The 24,352-nt window shown below is 36.5% G+C and overlaps 1 protein-coding gene across 2 annotated transcripts; it reads right to left on the reverse strand.

Moving 5' to 3' along the window:
* Positions 1–9,111: 9,111 nt before the first annotated feature.
* On the reverse strand, positions 9,112–22,666 carry LOC145691004 (uncharacterized). 2 transcript variants are annotated; one of them, XM_081766491.1, is made up of 4 exons: positions 22,226–22,666; positions 18,167–18,364; positions 15,399–15,607; positions 9,112–12,141 (listed from the first exon to the last, which is right to left on the reverse strand). In XM_081766491.1, the coding sequence occupies exons 2-4, from the start codon at positions 18,357–18,359 to the stop codon at positions 12,040–12,042; spliced, it is 504 nt and encodes a 167-aa protein (XP_081622617.1). In that variant the 5' UTR covers positions 18,360–18,364; positions 22,226–22,666; the 3' UTR covers positions 9,112–12,039. The 2 variants fall into 2 exon arrangements, with proteins under 2 accessions (XP_081622617.1, XP_081622616.1); XM_081766490.1 differs by lacking the exon at positions 22,226–22,666 and having other exon boundaries at positions 18,167–20,830.
* Positions 22,667–24,352: the final 1,686 nt, after the last annotated feature.

Consider the following 24,352-nt stretch of genomic DNA (forward strand, 5'->3'; position numbering starts at 1 on the left):
ATTCTAACAAGTGGTACACCAAAAGTATACCAGCACCCTTCTGACATTTATGTTCTTTTTAAGAGGTATCCAATTTAACAATATAACGCTTGTTATTAATATCAGTGGGATTTGCAGTATGGTTAGCATAGTAATTCTTCAATTTTGTACTTTCATTAAATAGAACTATTTCACAATGTTGATAAACGTCATTCGGTCAGACAGGAAAACTTCACGTGTATGGCACAAAAAGGGTAGGATTTCCTACAAGATATGTCATAACATTTTTCCAAAGATAAATCCTAAGATATTTCCTAGGATTGATCTCGCGGTGTATAGCGCTTAAATGTAATGACATAGTAATAATACGATTATGATATAAAATATGAATGAGATGATAGGACACCTGTACTTAAGTGGATAGGCCCAGTGTATATTATATATTGAGAATATGAATATGTTTATTGAAAATCTCTCGCGTTTGGACTTCTACACCGATATATTCATCCAACGGAGTTTGCTATTGGATAGTAATGTGTAGTTGGGAATTATATGTTACGTCACATTTAAATTTCTTATATTAACAGCTCTGATTCTTAAGAATTTCATCAGATAGGGTAGCATCATGTAGGAATTACCTTTGAAGGTTTACGGACATGATAATTAAGAAAAATAACTGCTAAATCCTGGGATCATCGGAAAGTACAGGTTTGGTCATTTGTACCTTTAACATTCATTGACTCTCCGAGATTTTTTTCTACGTTGCTTACATGATTTACCGTACAGTGTTCATATGCCTAATGGATCGGATAGGGCTATCCAATTAAATCAACCGCTACTAAATTAATATCTAGGGCCATTGCGTACCCAAATGTCGACCCCTAGTCCTCTTAAGTATTTTCGTTTCTTCTCTTAGTTTAATTAGATGATGATGGAAATTAACGACATCTCAGACTTTGGCATGTCTGCGCAGGGTAGCTATCGGTGATGTTTGGCCACTGAAATCACCGATCCAAAATTCAATTTATTTTAAATTTTTTTGGCAAATTACTAGTTAGGGATATCTTAGCTATTATTTACTCTAGTTTCATTACAACTCTGGAATTTCTTAGTTTTCTGAGAGGTCGGATGATTTTTTTGAAATTCCCAAATTAAGAATCTGCATCAACCTTCCGGTGATTCCGGGGTCTTCAATGACGTTGACCGGATACAGTGAGTGGTGGGATTTCCCTAAAGCCTTTGTTTTTCCGAAAATCCCATTGAGGGCACCGACTCGTCTCGTTGTTGAAGATATTTGTTTTTTGGCTATTTATTTGGTAAGCCGAACCCCTTTTGGCATAAAAGAAAATATTTGGTTATAGTATGTTGTATATGGAAGTTCAACCACCTATCTTTCGTAGTTGTAGTGTTCTGTCTCCTCTCTTTTTACCTATTTTTTCTAATACTACTTCTCTAAAGGTTTTTTTATTTTTTTGAACCTCCACCCCGGTTCTGAAACTCATGAAAGCATACAATGTTCATATCACTTATTTCGATCGTATGTACTAACTGAGACATCGAGGGATACAATTCGTGGAGGTATTTCAGAACAACTTACTACCGTTTTTCACGATACTCAACACACCATGGGAGGGACTGACGAGACGGTACACTACGATTTCAGATTCTCAGAAGCTTGATTATTGTTCATCGATCGTACAAACTATACCCATTGATTACTGATTTCTGGTTTCTTTCTATTGATTGGTTATATTGTGTGTGTGTATTAGTAGTTTGGGCCCACTAATTTCTAATAATCTTGATTTTTTTCTTTCTCTGTATACACATTTATATATATGCTTACATAGTTTGAAAAGTTACGTGCCTGTTCTATTTGTTGTATTTCCACTTCTTGTGTCAACTTATTAAATAATATCAACCATTTCTCTATACGCGGATATTAGTAAATTGAATTATTATCGGTTATCGGGTTTATATATACATTTCAATGTTGCAACCTTATTAAAACAAAAAGACATTTTGTTAGGTTTTTTGTTTTGTTTTGAGCCAAGAAAATGTGAATATCGAATATGAAAAGGTTATGTAGAAAATTAAGTGTCGACGAAATACTAAGATTGATATTAGAGTAAAATTTATTATATTGAGTAATATGAATATATATATATGAGCGAATATGTATGTAATGGGCTCGGTATTTACCCTGGTTGTTTTAGGTTGCCATAGATTTTTGACACCTGATATTGAGTAACTATTTGTGATTGTAGAGTATTACCGCGTAACTTGTAATAAATAACGCCTTACGGATTTGTTATTAATGTTCGTATCTATTAAATATTTCTTATACTACGTTAAATGTTGCATGTAAATAGAACAAGTAACAGGTCGTAAAAATAACCCTAATCCGTATCCAAAGTTATTTTGTGAAACCATAGCGAAATCAGTGAATTAGGAAACAGTGTGCCCCAAATCCTTCCCCTACAACCGGAAACAACTATTTGTCATTCGCCAGTTCAGTGACTCGAATATCTGACTCCACGATCTAGACCAGGAATAAAATAAAATTGAACTGAATGTGGTTAATAATTTCGTAATATAAATACAGGACCTAGGATAGGTCCAGAGACCTAGCCCCATTGAGATATCGTATAGTAGAATGAAAATATGTTACTAATGTTTGGGACTGGATTCGATTTAAATCTCAAGGAATTTGGAATTTTCATACCAAGTGACGAAATGAAAAATATATATAATGTGAAGCAATTATCCTTGTTTGTAGTTATGACAAACGACTAACCACCCTCATGGACGCCAAACATAGTGCATAAAGAGAGTTGATAAAGGAGTTATTATCGACGTGAGAAAAGGACTCATAAAATTGTCGAAATTTCCCCTCTTGGAATAGAGACTCAATAAAAATGCTACCAAAGTTTTTCTATAAAATGATTAACCATTTTTTTCTTCTTTCGCATTGATATGTACTCGTTTCGTATTGAATCCTAAATATGTTCAATGTTAACCTTTGTTTTTTTGTTTTTCTCCTTTCGTTTTGTCGATTTCTTTAACGTAATCCAACTTTTAATGTATCTACAAAGAGAAATGTGTTATTCGATATTGTTGAAAGTAACAGATTTCTGTGCATGCCTATGAACCATATTATTATTTTTATATTTTTTTTCATGTATCAATCTTTTCCTGTTATGTCAAACTAAGTTTTCTTTGAATTTAATAAATGTCTATAGAAATGTAGTTAGGTTAGTTTAATTCGACTAAATGCAACCTGAAGTATACATTGTCCTGTATGAATGTGTGTGAGTGAAATGTAGGATTAGCATTAAGTGCACCAATTCTTTTGACATATATGTGTGACTTATTGTAATTAATGATAGTTGACAAAGTCGTTGAAAAGTCATACTAACTCAATTTAAGTTGGCTCTATAAAGGAAGCAGAAAGGACGGAAATAGTCTGAACGAATGATCATCATGGGAGAGCTTTGAAAGTCAAAATCTTCGACAACCATGTTTGTTACTTTGAATTTTTTTGTTTTTCTCTGTGGTCAACTCTAACGTGCCGTTAATTTCATCATTTATACTTCAAGTGCTGGATACTAGTCAAGAACTTTCGGAAATATTGAATAAACTGTTAAATTAAACTTTCTCATCTATCTCAGATTTTGATTGGGATAATTCGGTAGTTGAGGTTAAATGGATCTAGGTCTGGGGGGTATGAGTTAACATGTGTCTATCTTTGATCACCTTAATACCAAATACTCACCCAATAGCTCTTGGAAATAATCCCAATTCGATAATTATTCACTTTCCTTTACCATATTTTCCAAAATATCCAGTAACACTCTCCCTCTTTTCTTTCTTCCTATCCCATCTTCCTATTCTCTTCTTTACTTCTATTATTAATAAAACTAAAAAGGGGGTCGTGACTGGGAATTCTATATATAATAAACACGGTTATGTATTTATTTTATTTTATTTTTCTTCGGAAGTCCGATATAAAAGTCTTCTCATTTTGATTGAACCTTGTATGTTCGAAAGTAAGAAATGGATAATATATTCCTATATAATTAGACATAAGCTGATAGCTTCATGAATATAACCCCCATCAGGGGTGGAGGGTTCCCACTCACGACTCATTTCCATGCATCTCATTTGCACGATACAGGGTTTTCCTCCCCTCTTTTGTTACAGAGCGAGTGGAGCTTTGTTTCTTCATTTATTTATTTTCTCTTTCTTTTCTTCTTCGCCCTTTTCAGTTTTTAGATTGGCGAACAGTGACAAGGGCGGTTGTCATGGCAACGTTTTGTTCCCATGGTAATGGATCTGAGTTTAAATGGCGACCGGTAGATCTGAATTTTTTTTAAAGAATGTCAAAGAGTGAGGTTGAAGGCATGTTGAATTGATTACAACATTGAAATTAATAAGAGAAATTTTATAGTCAAGTGGGACAACTAGAGTCGTTGGCTACTCTGTCATTTTTGTTTGCTTTTCAAAGGGGGAAAAGGAGAAGGAGTGTCAAAACTTTTTCTAAATTAGAACTAAACGCTAAAAGGGTTTCAAGGAAGGAAAGAGAATGGGAGTCCTTTAATTCATGAATAATATCTGTCTTGATAGTGAATAAGTATTTCATTGTATATGTGTATTTGTGATATATATATCTTGTCTTTTGTATAGTGTTTCAAAGCTATGGCAACAAATAAGAAAGTTATTGGTTCACAGGACGAATGTGAAGTCACGTGCACTCAATGCACGTTAGATGATAACGCTAAAAAATCACGCGCCCCGCGGAGATTAATAAGATGCACCGGTTGTGGACTAAAATGGATCCACTTTCCTTGCACCAATCTGGATGATACTGCTGAAAATGCAAAAAAAAAGTCCAAACCGGGGAAATAGTAAAATACTGTGATGATTGTGCAGGAAAGTTTCGCCATTCTTGCCAAATCATGAATTTATCCCCTGCTAAAGAGACCGAGCATCCCGACTCAGATGAGGAACGTGGTATAGTACCCCGAAAGAACGAGGCCAAATATCTCCAGTGGAGATATCCGACCTCGATTATAAGGAAAAGAATGGAGATCACAGCGATTCTCAGAATCAGACGGTAAACCCGAAGGAAGGAATGTCATCTGGAGGATCTGACACGTCTGCATCAATTCGCCAGATGATGCAAATGATGAATGAAAAATTTACTAATATGGATAAAAAGTTCGCTAACATGGAACAAAAAATCGATCAGAACGGTGCAGACCTGAGACGTGAGAATACGGAAATGAGGCGTGAGATAAATGAAAAGTAAGATCAGAATAGTGAAGACCTGAGGCGTGAGATAAATAAAAAGTTTGATACCTCGAAACGAGAAACCGACGCTCGATTCGAGGCACTAAACAACAAATTTGATCAGATCTGTTTAGACTTTGCTTCTTCAAGTAGCAAATTGAAGAAGCAAACGTCCACTGAACTAGACCAGGTTAGATATCAGGCCCAACATTCTACCGAGCTGCTGAGAGAGGAAACAAATGCAAAATTACATGAAGTAGATGTAAGGTTTGAGAACACAAACATTAGATTCTGTGACATAGAACAAAAGGTTGAGCAGCAGCAGGCTGGAATAAATAAATTAAATGTTACAATATCCAACCTATCAATAGAAACCAAGCTAGAATCGGTTGATCAAAGATTAGTCAAATTCAAACCGAAGTAGACAGTCTTAAGGGGAATATTACTAAATTGGAACTAGTCAAGTCTGATATCTCCTATCCTTTTCCTGGTAGCGATTCCCCAAGGAAAATTTTCCCAGAAACGAGTAACATTCAACCGGTAAAGAGTAAAGTGTTGCCTGATGCACGGGACACAGCAATGTATTGTCCCCCGCACCAGCCAGCCTCAAAATCATGGTTGAGCAATTTCAATGTACCGATGCAGTCAAGTGTTGTGACTAAAACAGTCACTAGCGTAAATGCTCACTCTACCTTTGGAATGGTACAATCTTACAGCGTGCCGCCAGGAAAGGGAGAGAGATGTGCCGGACCGTCGGTTGCTGCCGTGGTGGATCCTACGTTCGAACCTCAGATGGTCGACACTAATTATAAAACCTCTCTTGGTCATATGGGAGCGTTCAGTTCGGTGACCACTCCGTCGGTGGCAATCCGGTGACAACCCCAACCGCTCAGGATAACGCGTTGATTCCACTAGATTCTTTTCCTGCCCCGTATAGTATGAGCTCTAAAGTTTCCCTCGGGGATATTGAACGTTTTCCCACTTTTGATGGGAACATTGCTAACGGGTTACCTCGAGTTTTCCTGCGAAGACTGCAGCATAATCTCGACATGTATAAACTCACTGATGGGGAACGTTTGCAAATGATCGAAAAGTGTTTAATCGCCGCTTCAAGTGCATGGTTTGCCTCCGTCAAATATCAAATTTGAACATTTAGTGATTTTTTGTGAGCACATCGAGCGGCTCCAAAAGAGAAACTTGCAATCACTCCGATATGATCGCTCCAAGTATGGGTCCCTCTTGGACTATGCTTGGAAGATAATTGAATTATACTATCAGATAGCTGAACACCCCTCTCAGGCCGAACTGGTAGACATTATAGTTAACGCTCTTCCACCCGATGAGTCCCGGGCCATAGCGTCCCACTTGTGCCAAACGGTGCGAGAAGTCACCTCACGTCTGGCTGCCTTGTGCGGAAAGGAAGTTGGTGGTCCACCAAAACGGTACTTCGCCCTACAGATTCTAAAACCAACTAAAACGAAGTAACTGCAAGTTGTCAGACAGATTTCCTGAGTTATACCCAAGCTGGATCTCGTTATTCTAGTGGGTATGGCTCAGAAAACAATAATGGGCGGCGACTATTCAGGAATCGGTGGTCCATGTTCAATAATCGCCGGAGTTATCGTCCCTATGACCGAACTAATATGGAATCGAACCCGAATAGGGGCGATAACGCCCGGGGGAATTTTAACAGGACGTACTGAAGAAGGGAGAACGGTAATAGTCAGGGTAATAATAATAATAATAATAGTAACAATAATCTAAATCGACCCCAGAATTCAGTTTCTTAGCAAGTGCGTGGTAACGGTGAGCCTAGAGTAATATTAAATGGGAGTGATAGTCGGGAAACTGCATCCTAATGTCATCGGATATGCTAGTCGGCGAGTAAAGCCTTACGAGTTTTCTCTGTCGGTTTCTCAGAGCTTCTGTCCGTTCTACTCCTATGTGAACACCACTGGCTCGTTTGTTGTAAAAAAAAATTGCTGAATACTGCGCCGTTTTGCATAATCTAGAAGGTGAAAGTATTGGAACTCATAACTTTCGAAATTTAAAGATTTTCGACAGTACAGAAGATAAACGTAGCGAATTACTCGCAGGATACCCCACCAAAAACTATTTCTACTCGATTAGGACTACTAGACCTTTGGTGCGTAAAGTCCATTGTTCGATCCTCAGTAAAATAAAGTAAGTTTGTGGTGGACAAATACCATGGACATGTTTTTTTCCTGTTTTCCCGTTTCCTTCCACTTTCCCGTTTCCTTCATCTTAAAACTAAAATTTTATAAACTGATCTAATATATGTTAAACTAATTGTGGAACAGAAAACTCAGATTTCTTTTTTACAGTATATTATATTTGAAACTAGTTTTCACATATACCAATAGAAGGTACCCAAGTAGCATTTTGGGTTGGCAAATGGTTGGGCCAACCGACCATAGTTGGTTGGCCAACGGTGATTTTGGCGGTACTGGAAATCGTTATGCCAACAATTATTTGCAACGTTGGGCCAACAGTAGATTGTGTACAGTTGACCAACCAACCAATAGACGACAGTGTGCCAACCATGAAGGAGTTGGGCCAACGAAGTACCTACGAAATGCCAACGTGAAAATCACGGTTGGTCAACCGTTATTATACTACAATGGTAGAATGATGGCCCAACAGTTTGCCAACAATCATGACACTGCAATGGGCCAACGAACATTAATTGTCCCTCATACTCACCCACCCCCTCTCCTCTCGTTCTTTTGCCATGCATTTCAGGCGCTTCTGTAATGCTGTACAGTACTCTTTTAGTTGTGCCTCGTATTTTGTATCCCCGGTGGATATGAGTAGTTACGCTCGTTGCATTGTAATCAGGGCGTCCCGGGTTCGACTCCCGGTCGGGACAAGTGGTTCGGATCCCACATTAAACTGCAGTAGTTCCGTCCATCATCCCATGCAAGACAATGGCAAACAACCATGGGTTCACCTTGCTCAGAGACCTTCGGGCAGAATACCCATCATTTCTGTGATCTGCAGTGTAGCTAATTAATTTCATTTCAGTAACACGGCTATATAATCACATCTACCTCAACAGGAAAAGTGTTTTCTTGAGTATGTGTGTTACTGAAATGAAATTAATTAACTACACCGCAGATCACAGACATGATGGGTATTCTGCCCGAAGGTCTCTGAGCAAGGTGAACCCATGGTTGTTTGCCATTGTCTTGCATGGGATGATGGACGGAACTACTGCAGTTTAATGTGGGATCCGAAACACTTGTCCCGACCGGGAGTCGAACCCGGGACGCCCTGATTACAAGGCAACGAGCGTAACTACTCATATCCATCGGGGATACTTACAAAATACGAGGCACAACTAAAAGAGTACTGTACAGCATTACAGAAGCGCCTGAAATGCATGGCAAAAGAACGAGAGGAGAGGGGGTGGGTGAGTATGAGAGACAATTAATGATCGTTGGCCCATTGTAGTGTCATGATTGTTGGCCAGTAATAGCTTAGAAGCTATGAGTTAGAACGTAAAGAGAACGATACCGCAAGGTTTTTGGCAAAACAACGGAAAAATAAGGGTGGGTGGAAGTGAAGGAAAAATTATCATTATGCGATAAATTATCATTATGCGATAATAACAAATAAAAGCAATGATTCTGACATGCCGTACAATCGTTAAATAGCTGCACAGTAGGACCAAAACTATATTTTAAAAAAGGAAAAAAACACTGGATAATACTGCGTTTAATTATAAAAAAAAAGATTATGCCGAGTCGTCAGCTGTGATTGAAAATTTAAAAGAATATTTAGGAAATAATAGAATAAAATAATGTTATATAGTATAAAGGAACATTTTTATTGCACCATCTGTACACTGAAATACTCATATTACATCATATTCTCATGCAGGAGACCAAAAAACACATAATATGTTTCACAATAGTTGGATCACATTAACATAAAAAGTATCGTTACAAAAAAAAAAAAAAAAAAAAAAAAAAAGCTAAACTTGTTCCTCTAAAGAACTGCATTGCTTTCAATATGGTGTATTCATAAGATAACGTTTGTGATTACAAAACATAAAACTATGATTAAAAGAACTGAACATTTCTCTCAAAGTAAGTATTGCTTCCAAGAATTCGGAGAAGTATAAATCTATATCGTACTCATCAATTTACAGGATCAATGCTTTAAGTAAAAGAATATTTATTTTCACTAACCTTTTCTGCTGCATTCACAACCATCTGCAGGTGCCGTTTGAGTCAAGTGCAAACGAAATTCTCAATATTGATTTGTTGTTTTAGAATATGCTCCTAATTTTACACTTACTTGAAATCAAATTTGCCTAGAAACGTCACCTAAGGGTGACTGTGTGTAAATCCTGCAGATATTTTAACGAAAACAAATATTCCTTTACTTAGTCCAGTAAAAATTTTCAATTTGTTTTTTGGTCATTTTCTCATAAACGAAAGCAGATAATGAACTGTAGATTAACATGATCGTAGTAATAGACCAGACGAAACTTGTTTGAATCATCTTCAGTGTTGCCATCTTTAGAAATTCCAGTGTTGCCAGAATGCTAAAATCACAAAAATCTCGGTTAAGACAGACAATCTTGGATAGAACAATGAACTCAATAGCATTTAATGACAAATTATATTGACTTCCAACGCTGTGGATTACTTTTTAAATAATATTTTTTTTCATTTGTAATAAACATAATTGTGTTTTTTCGTGTCATTCTGTATTATTTTGCTTACTAGAAAAGAAATAAAAATATATAAAAAGTGTTTCCAGCGTTGGAATCAATATAATTTACCATTAAATGCCATTGAATTCATTGTTTTATCTGCTGTCTTAACAGAAATTTTTCAATTTAAATATTCTAAAAACACCGCAAATTTATAAAGATGGCAACATTGAAGATGATTTAAACTAGTTGCGTTTGGTAAGTTACATTTCATTCTGTTTTCGTTAATGAGAAACTGACAAACGAACCAAAGATCCAGTCCACTCTTAAGGCGTGGATCGTGTAAACTGATCAGTAGGATGTTAACTCACGCAGCATGTGCAATATCTTGATGGTCAAGTCATATTTAAGAATATTTGATTTTTTTAATGATTTTGATGAAAATTAATTGACTTCTCCATATCGGTGGAAACTCGTTCAAGAATAAGCAAGAAATGAATACAACAAATGCACTCAAACTAATACTTACATGCTGCAGAAAAAGATTTAAGAAAAAAAATCCGAACTAATCCTTGGACCCTCTAGAAAATAGGACAATAATAGCACTCACAAATAGAATCAGTTTTCTCTTTGTGAGTGTTATTATCGTGGTATTTTCTTAGGGGGGCCAAGGATTAGTTCGGAAATGTTTCATCTTTTTCTGCAGCATGTTTTAAATGTAAGTACTTCTTAAACTTTTTAAAAGCATTTTGCCCTTCATCCTGATTACTGAATATTTGGTTTAGAATCTTAAAATTACTGCTGAAGTGAAGTGATTTCTGCTTGTCCTACTACTATTACTAAAAATTACCATCGTGCGAATTATTTCTTTATTCCTAAAAATAGACACTGATATATTTGAACGCTTGAAAGCAGTACTTATGTTACTATCGTCACTACTGTAGAACAAATTGGGGTTATGCACAAACTTACAACACATCAATATATATATTTCGTGATACTACAGATATAGCTGAACTGCTTGTTTCTTGTTATCATTTTTAGCAATCAAAAAAGGTTTCCATATTACAATATGGAACACAAACAAAAGATTTATTAGAAACTGGAATAGGTAACTTGACACATTTTTTATACAGATCTGAAGAGTAAATAACAATTTGTCTTGTCTAAGTTGATTTTACTTTGAAGACACCTAGCTTGCTACTTTTTAAAGGCAATGTGTAAAAATCTGTCTTCTCAAGAAGAACATCACATTCAAGAGAAAAAATCGGAGAGATGGAAATATCAGAAATACTTTTTACTATTACAATGTCATTATTTTTCAGCATGAAACATGAATCTCCAGAATTTACGCTAACGACACACTGACTGTTATTTGGAAATGGTATGGACTGAATCCTGCCATTCGATGTGCGTATTACAAGTTTATTTACTTTCGATGTACTAGTTCACATTTAAAATTACAGGCCATACTAACAGGATTGATCAATGCAATTTAACTTAATAGACTCAAGCAGAATAATCTATTAAGATGAACTCAAAAGTTTAGTCCCATAGAAGGCAAAGTAGTTATCTGCAAAATAGAAGGCATTGCTATTTTTTGTATTTTCTTTTTTAATGTTAACAAATTATTTTCGTTAACATGTAACATTTCCTTACTAACTTTAATAAAGTACTGGTATTTTTCGTTTGAGGGTACAGTGCTCAGTAACTTGCTGCTTGGCAAAATCCTTTTATGAAAATCACTAAGGTACAATTATGGCATGTAGTGATTCCATTAGGTTATTATTTGATGTGTCTAAAAGATTCAGTTTTTAATTGAGATTTCTCAACAGTGCACAAATCATTATAGAAAGCACATTCTCAGCCGTAGCAAGGGTGTCCAAACTTCGTCCAAACAGGTACATACTCGGGACTTCAATTTTATGTAATGCCCAACCAAAAAGGGGGAGGGGGTTCTGATGATACGAATACTGCTTTAAAAATAACGGGAACATTAGCTGCTCAAAATCGTGTTCAAGAAACTAACCTCGAACTATATCCAGTACGTGTAATCCTTTGAGGGCTAGTTTATTGTTCTTCCCCGTCTAGTTGTATCGTAGAGCCAGTGTATTGGTGAAGATTCTGGCAAGAATTCTTCTTGTAATATATTGAACTTTAGTCCCTCCTACAAGACTCAACGTTACCTCCTGAAATTGGTAAAATATCGAAATTACACACGGAATCCATAGTGATAGGAAAGGTAATAATTTTTAAAAATAATGAAAAAATATTAGTTTATAATTGAATATTGTGACTAAAATAAGTACATGTCATACAGAAATATTTAGTCATACTAGCGTAAAATGAACTAACACAATTGGAGGTTACTAAAGTAATTTAGGAGTTGGGTTGAAAAATGACCAGAGTCCCATAATAACTCTGTTGAACTCGGGTCATTTTTACATCAAATTCCTCAATTGTACACATTACTACAGACCATTGTATCATTTCTAAATAAAACTACAGATTGCTGCTCAAGACGCATATACAGTAATAATTGTCCTCATATTATTTCACTTAAGGCTCAGGTCAAAACAAAGTAGAGACAAGGATATTAAAGCTAATGGCCCTGGCATTACAGAGGTACACATAGTGCCATTCTCATGGTGGACCATAAAACAAGGAAAATTTCATTCAGGATGGCTGGCCGCAGCACGAAATTTCTTTGGCAAGACATTGTGACTGTTTTCCCTACTTTTTTCAGTACTGCTAAGCAAATGTCGAGATACTGCCATGCAGAACAGGGTCAATGCTCTTCTCCATTCTTGCCCCTCTCCTATTCCGGCCTGAAGAACACCAAATTCACTTTCCCCCGTACTTTGGATCACGATATATATATCGACATTTTAAGATTAGCGATGACCATATTGGAAAAAGGCGGATCTTACGGGTTGAGCTGTAACTGACAAGTGGCTAACAAATAAAACTAAGACAGAAAAAAAGTGTGCATCATAAATTCCCACCGGGAGGGGCTGTTTCATATTGTTGGCACATGGTTTACCGTTTTGAAAACTTGGCCACCATATAGAAAATATATTTAATGCATCCTAGTATCACGTTTGTTGAAACTTATAAAACCTCATTTCATACAATCATATACCAAATTTGCATATAGAAGACTTTCGTGTATTATAAAGCAGTGTACTTCTGACAACTGACGTAACTTCACAAAATGGCGACTCCCGACGTAATTCGAGAACTTCAAGAATGCCAACAAGCCATTTAATTATCCCTGCGGATCCATAAATCAAAATATATCAATTGACACTCGGTAAAATGTTGTACCCCCTAAGCTTCCCATTACTCGATTTCGCAGCTAGATTAATATATAAACATGTTCAAACGTAAGAGAAAGCAAAAGACACTAGCTCAACCTAAAACATAATTGTATTAATGCAATATATCTATTTGTAGCATACAGGGTGTCAGATTGATGCGTACAAAAAATTTAAGGGTAGATACCTGATGTCAAACTAAGAAAAAAAAAGTCATCTTGAATTTTAGCCAAAAGTTCATAGTTTCGGAGATATAAAGTGCTGAAAGTGCGGGAAAATGAATTTCAGAGGCCTATTGCTTCAAAACTATCAAACGTAGAGAGTTTAGCGTAACATCTTACAAAGGAAGTAACGTGCTCTATTTACAAATGCAGGTTTCAAAAGCTTGCAATGGGTGCAAAAGGAATTAGCGAAATATCCCCTTCGCACGCATTGCAGAGTTTTGAAACATGCAATTTTAAACAGAACAGGTAAGACTTACTTTGTGAGATATTAAACTGAACTCTCTACGTTGGATAGTTTTGAAGCTATAGGCCTGTGAAATACATTTTCCCACGCTATCAGCATTCTATATCTTTGGAAGTATGGATTTTTTGTACGCATTAATCCGACACCCTGTACATAAGATACCATGACATATGACACGTACTCGATAAATACTTTTCCATTTTGAATGAATATCTAGCCATGATTTTATTCTCATTATCAAATATCAAATATTTAGGTATAAAGAGGTATCAGTAGAACAAATTAAGACAAGTTGATATATACCAGTGGAAAACTTGGTAGACTCTGCTGTATTCTGGCTTTCTTTTTTTAATGAAACTGATAGAAACGCAAAAATATTATTGGATATTATTTTGTAGAGCATTAAATTTCCTATAAATTGAAGAAAATTGCAATTCTCTATTTAAAAAAAACTGGTTCACGGATTGATGAGGTCGGACGACGTTCACCAAAGATTGCGTAACTTATTATTGATATTTTTTTAACTAGCATTGTTTTTACAATATCATATCGTACTTTGTCCAACACATTAATGACAGGACACTATAAAGTTTTTTTGTAAAGACTCAGTTTCAAGTTATTAATAAAGATTTAGGATGAAAACCTACTGTTTAAAAATTATATAGACCCTATATATATATATATATATATATATATATATATATATATATATATATATATATATATATATATATATATATATATATATATATATATATATATGGGGGGACGTAAGGGTTTGAGATTATTTTAAAAAGCAAGGAAAATATTAACATATGTCACATGGCGTTTTGTAGTTATGCCTCTTTTAATATTATGTTCACATTACAATAAATAATTAGTAGCATAAATAGAGAACTAGGACCAATATCTCGGTAATTAGGCATGTCTACTAATATACCTATTCAAAGTTGTTCACCTAAAAGGGAAACATTATAGAAATTTAAATAATAATAATAAAATTAAGTTTGCTGAAGGCTAGTTTAAAATAATTCCAATTCCCCAAGTGGTGCATTTGGTAAATGTTACGAAATTTTATACCTGTTGCAAATCATTACTTCAGAAAACTGAAATTTTCTTGATTTTTTTTTTTTTTTGAAAATTTAACTAAAGTCTACAAAAAAAGTTCAATAATATTTTTGCTTTCTCATCATAGTTTTTCCGAAAAACAATGCCCAAAGGACAACAGGGTTTCCAAGGTTCCCAACCATGACATTAATTCAACTCCGCAGTATAGCTTCTAATGCTATTCTCACCGTGTGTACCGAAAGCAGTAATGATTTCAGGGGTGGCCCGGTGAAAATTCCCCCCGGAGTTACAAGATTCCCCTCCGGGTGCTTGAAACCTTGGCGGAAAGTTCTGTAAAACAGCTATTGTTTGAACGTCTTTCCCTCCCTGGGCATTGAAATTCTACCCCTGCGAAAATACTCTGAAATCATCACTGACCAAAAGTCACGTTGTTTCCAAATTGTTCCACTGACGAAGTTACTTTCTCTAAGCTATATTGGGTACGATAATGACATTCTGCCTATCTACCAGCCAGAGAGGAAAATGTTAGGACAACCCTTGTATGTAGGAATGGGAAGTTCTGTAGCTGAATAATCAATGAAGTACAAGCTTACCAAATCCTCTGCATGATCTTTATCTGCTTGAATCCAATCTTTGAGCCTGGCAACGTCCTCAACAGTTGAACACGGTAGTGTCAACTCAGGTGGTATAGTGGGGAGTGGTGCATCCTTTCGGAAATGGGCAACGATAGCCTTCTGAGTTTCTTGTATATCCAAAAGTGTTGCTTCTATACGGGCAAGATGTCTTGCTAGTGTATCAAAGCCTGCAAATAAGGCAGAATATTTATAAACTGAGCCAGTAACGTGGAAATAATCAGTCTAGCGACGGCTATGAAGCGTAAAGAAGTAACCCATGTTTTAAAATTCAGCTTACTGACAATAGTTTTTTCAGAGACTTAGCAAATGCGTCTTCAGTCAATAAGGATAACTGAAAAGACCGAGCGAAGTAAGATCTTCTAGTTGAGTCGCTTCGCATTTGTGTTGTCTGTGTGGGTGGGTGTCTCACGATAAGTTACGAACGTTGTTAATAATAATTTTCTTTTTCCACATTTAACGAAAGCATTACCTTCTTCCACTGGGCCGATTTTTCGCTCCAACGAACTTGACCTGTCATTTGAACCAATAAACGATCTGTGAAAATTTCATTCAAATCGGTTCTCGTACGGTGATACACATTAAGATACCACACTAATGACAAAGAGGCTCCCCTTCCCTGTAGCCTAAAGGCTAGAGCGCTCGCCTTCTGCGCGCGTGGTCGCGGGTTCGAATCCCGCTGCAAGCCCAATGCCTTGGCTCAATTTCGTGAAGTGCTTCGGAGGATACTTTAAGCTGTCGGTTCCCTCTTTGACATAGCCTCGCTGCTGAAAGGGACGTTAAATTACTCACCTACCGAAATCGAAACAAATGTCAAACGACTCGACTAGGAGACCTTTGCTGGCCCATGGTCAATTATCCATCGTCATCCATTAAGTATATACTATTGCAATATACTAAGCCCTTCTATACTCCAGAAGTAAATAGGTAACTGGATTATACGCTTTAAGGGGGACAACAATTAGCCTTGACGTACTGATAATCAGTGAGAATGAACTGTGATTACATACAGTATGCAAGCTTGTAGAAGCCGTAATTCACGCTAATTAATGTGTAATCAACTACCAAATATATGATATAATGAAATTTGACAGATCATGCTTTCGTAGGTGACACAATGGCATAAATTGGGGGATTCTGCTGCTATCATGCGGTAAAGGGGACAACTGTATAAAGACCTTAGGCGAGGTTGTAAAGTAGAATGAAAACTACGATTCAGGAAGTTCCACATAAAAGGTAGCCGTATAACAGGAAGCAGATTGACAGGAAGTTCCATAAAAAAAAAATCACATTTTCTTGAACTGATATACCCATCTCAACCAAAATAACATTAAAATTTTCTAATTTCAAAAGTCGAAACTTCTCTCCAACAGATTTTATTTACATCTCTCTCAGCTTTCAAGCATTTCTCAAATCTGCATATTCATCAACATTTTAATATTGTGTACATTTACACAAAGACGACACAAGACAAAACAATGAAAATTAATAGACACAGCAGATTCAAATATACGTCAAACAAATCTGAGGAATATGTTTTCTTACAAGTTTACGTCTGTGGTACGCTAATTTTTCTTTCTCTGCACTCGGTGCTAAAACATATGTGTATCATGGTTGTGTCCGGCATAGAGGGTTTACGCATTTATTTGCTACCTCACCTTTCAAGCTCAGACCTCACGACATTACAACTCGCACAGGAAGACACCCACAAGAAAATACATAGTAATTAAACCTAACATCCCTAACCTAACTAACTATACTACCTTAACCTAAGAAAACATATACATAAGGCACTTTTATTAGGCACAAATTACGCTTTCATAGCTACCACAGATCCACAAGAACGTATTTGCTATCAGTGAATGTGTCGCTTTAAAATTTTCTCTTTCTAATTAAATACTGAAATATTTACGTAAATAAATATTTAAACTGTATCTGTACATTATTTCGATGGGTATCCAAAATAAAGCAGCTGAGATCTGAACTGTTGATGATAATTTCCTGTTACCGGTAGCAAATTATGTACCTTTATACTAAACGTTAGCCGTGATTTTGTCAACATCCGTTACGAAAATTAAAACCTTGGAAAGATTAAGCAAAGAAAAAGCACATAGAGCACATAAATAAATAAATAAATAAACAGATAAATAGATAAATAAAAAATACATAATACTAACCCCTCAAAATTCTCGGTTAAGGGAATGACTAGAACAATGAACTCAACGGCATTTGATGTAAAATTATGTCTTTCAATACTGTGAACTACTTTTCGAAGATTTATTTATTTCATTATAATAAGCATAAGTCTACTCTTTTGCTTATTGCTGATGAAATCAAAATATTCTTGAAAAAGTAGTTCAGCACTGAAAGACATTATAATTTGTGCCGTAGAGTTCATTGTTCCGGCCATTCCCTTAACCGAGAATTTTGGGAAATGAATATTAAGGTAACACTGAAATTTTACGGATGGCTACACTGCAGATGATTCAAAACATTCCTTTCTTTTTTTCTTTTTTTTTTAAGCTTTATGATCATAGGAAGTTACATTTCATTATCTGCTTTCATTTATGAGACGACTTCAAATTTACTGCAAGTAGACAACGTGTTTTTTTTTTCTTGCGGGAATTGAATACCCAATAATAATAACCCACACATACACGAAAGCACAAATAAACAGCATATTGTTGAGAAATTGAAACAATCTATTTATTTAAAGTGGATTTACTGACCAGTATCATACCATATCTTCTTAACTGCAAATAAATTCCATGTTTCTTGCACAGCCTGGTCTTCCCGCAGTGCTCTGTTGTATTTCGATGCTATTTTGAAAGGCGGCCAAAACGTTTCTTTTTTCCGAGGAGTAAGCAATTCTTCCCTCACAATAGCAAGGCTTCCATCACCAAATTCAACTACTCGATACATGGTTCCTAAACGAAAGGAACAAAAGCAGGTAATACTTCACAAAGTTGGTTTGGCTATTGTAGCATACGTGGAGATTCCATATCTTTGCGCTATACGTATTATCGGTACCTTATTACGAAAAAGTGGTAACATGATATGTTGGCAAACAACCAACAATGTACTAAGTTATCACCTCGAAGTAAATAAGGAAAAACTGTACATATAACACAACAATATGGAATCTCCATGCATGCAGAAATTAACATTGGAAATAAATCTTCGCACACGCGCAAAAAACCATCGCTAACGCGCCTGCTCCCTACGGACGCATTCCTTCGCCAATGCTCGGGCCATCCTGCTGCGCTCCTGCCTTTGCTCGGTTTAGATTGCATTCGTGCTCTTTAGTGGCCGCCTAGCACAAGTTGGTTAGTGTCTTTTGCACAATCTTCGTACATGTGCATACCCACCATCGCTGACGCGCATGCTCCCGACATACGAACCTCCTCGCTGCTGCTCGGGTCCTCCTGCTCCGCTCCTACTCTGACGCGGTTTTGAAATAAGAGAAGCTTTGAGTTAATATCTGGAAAATCGAGGATACAGATGCACAACTTTTTTCTTCACAATGCAGTCCTGTGATAAACTTTTTGAATGAATATTTTGATCATAGACAAAGAAATTTACGGCATTAATGGCGTATTGCCGGACCACTTTGAAAACTGAAAAAAAATGAAATGAAATCTTTAAGTTTTACGTCCCACGGTTATGCCGGTGAGGCTAAAGGAGACGGTGATAATGAGAGATGAATGAAAATGGTGGAATGAAGAAAGTGGGAGGAAACGGGAGAATCCCGTGAAAACCCACGAGCACGGTGTTTGTCCACCACAAAGTTCACTTGGCGGGGGCTGGGATCGAACCCGGGACCCCAAGCACCAGAGGTGAACGCTCTACCACTGAGCCACCGCGCCCCCCTGAAAACTGAAAAGAAAAAGCACCAAAATATACTGCATTCGGTCATATTTTGTTGGATTACATTAAGGTACGTTAGATGATGTTACTTCACGTTAGGGGCATAAAAGCTACAGTACAAAAATACATACTAACCTGTGCTAGGTGGCCACTAAAAGAACGAATGGTATCTAACCGAGCCAGGGTAGGAGCGCAGCAGGGACGCCCGAGCGGAGCGAGGGAGTGCGTCGGAAGGGAGCAGAAGCGTCAACGACGGTGGGTATACGCGTAGCGAGGGCAGTGACAACATGTGGGTTTTGGCGATCGTAAAAATTTCAATAGCACTTGTCATTGTTTAATACTTGCAAGCTTCACTTGTTAACATACAATACAGCGTCTGTAGACTGTGCAAAAATACATTCCCGTTCAATTAGAAGTCACTTAACTTCAAAACTGAAGCTTGTAGCTAAACATTTCCAATTTCAAGAAGAAAATCGTGTACAACAGCTTTCTTGTGTTTCCTTTCCTAAAATAAATACTCCGCTAAATAGCCCTCGAAATGCTCTTACTTCTTCTCCAACACCATGCCTTTCGCGCTACTATATCATATCCAACGTACCTCTCCGCGAAATAGTCCTTCCACCTCTACATACAGTACCGCTTACATCATCAAAAACAACCAACAAAAACAACTTTCTTCACTTTTACTATTTCACTTACTTCACTTTCACTCATTCTTCCTCACACACACAAATAAATCCTCCAACTTTTCCTGCCTACAGTTCACCTCACATACAATCAAAGTAGCTCAGCCTTGCGTGAATTTGCCTCACGAAGTCAACAACAAACTAATCAGTCGCGTAAATAATCTTGTGTATTTTATAACGATTCAGTAACCTCAATATTAAAAACTGTGGCGGCAAGGTTCTAGATTACTGGTCCCCCTTCCCGTTGAGCAGTTATAAAGACAGAAAACAACGTGCCTCGCGGGGCTCTAACCCGCCTTCACTCGCTAACGCTCGCTCGGCAATACTGTGTAAATTAAAGGTATAAACTTAAGCATAGAAAGAAACCAACCCAGCTACTAACCTACATGGTGGACCAGTAATCTAGAACCTTTCCAACTGTGGCCTATCTTCATCTCAGCTTAGTTAATATTTTCTCGAACCATGACTGGCCTAATAATTAACCAAATCAGAAAATGTTTTTAGTAGCCCTTCCTTGAGAGAAAGCTTACCGCAGGGGGTACATTAAAGTTTTAATCACGTACTTGCATCGGGTACGCCAAGGAAAAGTTTAAGAAACACTGGAATGAACTAATGTTTGTTAAGATTAGTTCCTTAAGTAAATACCCATATTGTACAGTAAAACATTTTTTATGTCAGGTTTTCCATTCTTCTCTCTCTCTCTGACACAAGCTCAGCGAACGAGTAGTCTCTACCATACCTCTCTACCAATCAAATTTTCCCCCATTCTCTCGTGAAAGAACCTCAATCTCGTGTCACAATAATTTAATTTAATAATTTATGATTATAATATCAACTTTACCGCCACCCAGGGCCGCCCACAGGGGGGGTGTATGGCGCAAGCTGCGCCATTGAGAAAAATTTTGGGGGGGATTTTACTCTACTTTCGAACTAGCAATTTTACTGTCGAAATAGCATTAAAACACGATTTTGAGAAGCTAATTTTCAAAAATTTTCTGGGGTGAACCCCCGTACCCCCTGCTCCGATACTTGATGAATGAAGTACCGCGCAAGTAGCCGTATGAAAGGAAAGGTTGGTTCGTTTTAAGAGAGAAGGGCCGCCCGCAGGAGGGATGAATGGCGCAAATTGTGCCATCGAGAAAAAAATTGGGCGAATAAAAAAATTGGGGAAGAATTTTATTCTAATGTCGAATAAGTAATTTTGCTGTCGTCAGAATAACATTGGAACACGATGCGTTTTTTTTTTAATCTCGAGAATGAATCCCCCTACCCCCTGCTTAGAAACTCTATAAATGAAGTACCGCGCAAGTTACTATATGAAAGGATGGCGCCAAGTTCTGGTGAACAACAGTTACAAACATTCAAGGAATCACTTTCAAATTTAGATTTGAAACTTGCCTATGTTGTCTGTTGAAAATTATAAAGTAGTTTGACATAATTGTGAGCTAGTGGTAACCATACAGACAACAGCCAAGTTTCAAATCTAAATTTGAAATGAGCCAGTGAGTGTTTGTAACTGTTCTCCACCAGAACTTGGCGCCTATTTTTGTGATTTCAATTCTTTTTAAGGCCACTCGTACTTGGCTCTTTTACAGGAATGTTTTTTGTTGGTTATCACTTCTTTTTGTAGGCTAATTTCGAGGATAACATTTTCTTTCGGTATCAAACTCAATAACTTGTAACTTGCGTCTTACTTTTCCTGTACAAGGGAATTATATCAATATTTTGTAAAGAAAAAAATACTACTAATTGTAAAAAAAGAATACCTGTGCCATACACAGTGTGTAGAAGTTTTTATACCCTTCAATATCCTTATAGAATATATTTAGTATTGTACACTACCAAGACTACTAATAAAAGTAAGGCCATTTTTATAATTACTACTGCCCCTACTACTACTACAAGCATTCTATAATACTACTACAGGAAATAAAAACAACAACAAAAATAACAATTACTAGTACTATAAAAACTACTGCTACACTGGGCAATTGTTTTTAGAGGCTTTGAGTTTTGAGGAGGGAAGAGATCATTAGTTTTGGGGGGAGTGCGCCATCAGCTTTGGGGGGGATGGGCACCCCTGCCGCCACCATAGTCCCTTGCAGTTCCCCGCCAAGAGATTTACTATCCCAGTATTATAATTATAATTCTGTTATATTTACTATATACAATATGTACATATGTATACAATATATACAATATGTGTACTCTCTTATTTATATATAATTATCTAACCTGTGATTTGTTTTGTCTTCAGATTCGCGATTACTGTACACTAAAACCGATTCAGCACGCGGCGTCCAGTACTTCAACCTTCAACTTTGCTGCACGCATTGCATCCCGGGAAGTGACAAAACTAACTTTCAACCCTCTTTGGGCCAACCGCTTGAATTTCAACGAAAACGACGTTACACATGTTACGGAGGACCAACATATGAGCACCGTTGGCAAATCGCGCGTCCAGCCCTTCGGTGCTGTGTTAATTTTAATACGGAACGCCAACATTGTGACAACAAAATAGAACATTGTCTTTCGATGCGTTGCCGAAACAACGATGCACCTACGTTGAACCACAGTTTTGTTTTCGCTTGTTGGCATCGATGGTTGATGGATTGTCGAATTTGCTGTTGGCATTTTGATAGTGGCTTTGCCAACGATGCCTACAAATAGACAACGGTTGGCACACCGTTTGACAACGAAAATGTTACTTGGGTATACTTAACAATCAGTATTAAGTTAAATGCTTATGAATAGTTAAAACTGAGCAGTTTACTACAAGAGAAAAGGAAACAATTAGCATTAAAAATGCTGTTTGATTCTTGTTGAAATATGTCTTTTGGATTTCCGTCTTTTACTTCACACTTTCATATAAAATCTTATTTTAAAGCTGTAAAAAATTAAATAATAGTAATAATCCTCTGTGTTATATCTCATAAAACTCTAACACACTATCATAATTTGTTTCATACTGTAGAAAATGTGACGTATAACTTCTGTAAAAGAAAAACAAAAAGAAATTTCACTAAGACCAAATTTCATTTCAAAATATTTACTGACCTCCTTTATGCTTAAATGGTTAGTGCAACTAACTTTGGTATGGAATTTTTTATTCGTGCAAAACAGCACATAATCCAACTTTTTGTTCACACCCATTGAGTGTTCAATTCCCGGTGAAATCTCATGTGGTTCGGATTGCTGGTAAAATCTCTACGAACAGTCTTTTGAGGATATACAAAAGTATAGCCTTGCTGCTAAAAGGGACGATAAACTCAAAATTCATCCATCCATCAGAACATAAAAAACTTTACTTTATTTTCATGATTTCAAGTAAGACAACTTTGTCGTATATGAAAGAAAACCCTGTCATGCATAGAATGAATTTTCATTACATAATATTTACAGACACTGTTAACAGAATATCTCGTCAATGATAAGTAAATCAATCAAAGTAATAAAGCTGAATAATGGTATTACGTTAGGTTTTAGAAAAGAGGTAAAAATTCTAAAAACTTTTTCCTATCACCCACAGAGCAATCATTTATTTTACAATATATTAACAATCTAATTAACATACATATCTTTTAACGTGGTAGACCGCTGTTTAATTTTTTGGTGAAACCTTCATAACAAAAGATTCACTACTGTGAAAAAATCTATGTTCAATTCCCGGTGGAAGTTTATGTGGTTCAGATTATTCCTCACGAACAATATTTTTGTGAGAATCTACAAGAAATCTCGCTGTTCAACATGATATTAAACTCAATCCCAACTAAAAGAGGTTCGGTAGTATGTGAGGGACCTATGTTTAATTCCCAGCGCTACTTCAATTAATTTATATTGTCTATAAGACATCCAAAATAAAGTTTCGTTGTTTTGCGAAACTTATGCCCGATTCCCAATAAATGCTCATATAATTCAATTTGTCCGTCACGAAAAAAATATAACATCGCTGTTGAACATTACGTTAAATTTAAAACCAAATTAACCTAGTCCCAACAAAAAGTATCGCGATTGTGAAAAATCCAATATATCCATTCCAATGGTGCCTATTATAAAATATTGTCCGAATTCTATGTTCGATCCTCGGTAAGGTTCGCATGAAAAGTATAATTTCCAACAAAAGCACGAATGTTCATGACTTGCTTTGATACACAATTACCTAATAACAAGTGTTGTAGTGCTACAGCATTCACTTCATATAATTGGGGTTCTTAGTTCGTTCCCACCAATTATTTTAATTATTTTCATAAAACATGTTTTCAAATTGTATAAATTATGGTGGTCAAACATCGTGTGCATGATTGTTCACAGTTCTTCCCTCTCTTTCCACTTTCATCTTGATATAGTTTTTCAAGAGGTTTC

Source organism: Thermobia domestica, chromosome 7, assembly GCF_964235325.1.
Source record: "Thermobia domestica chromosome 7, izTheDome1.hap1.1, whole genome shotgun sequence".
Lineage (NCBI taxonomy): Eukaryota > Metazoa > Arthropoda > Insecta > Zygentoma > Lepismatidae > Thermobia > Thermobia domestica.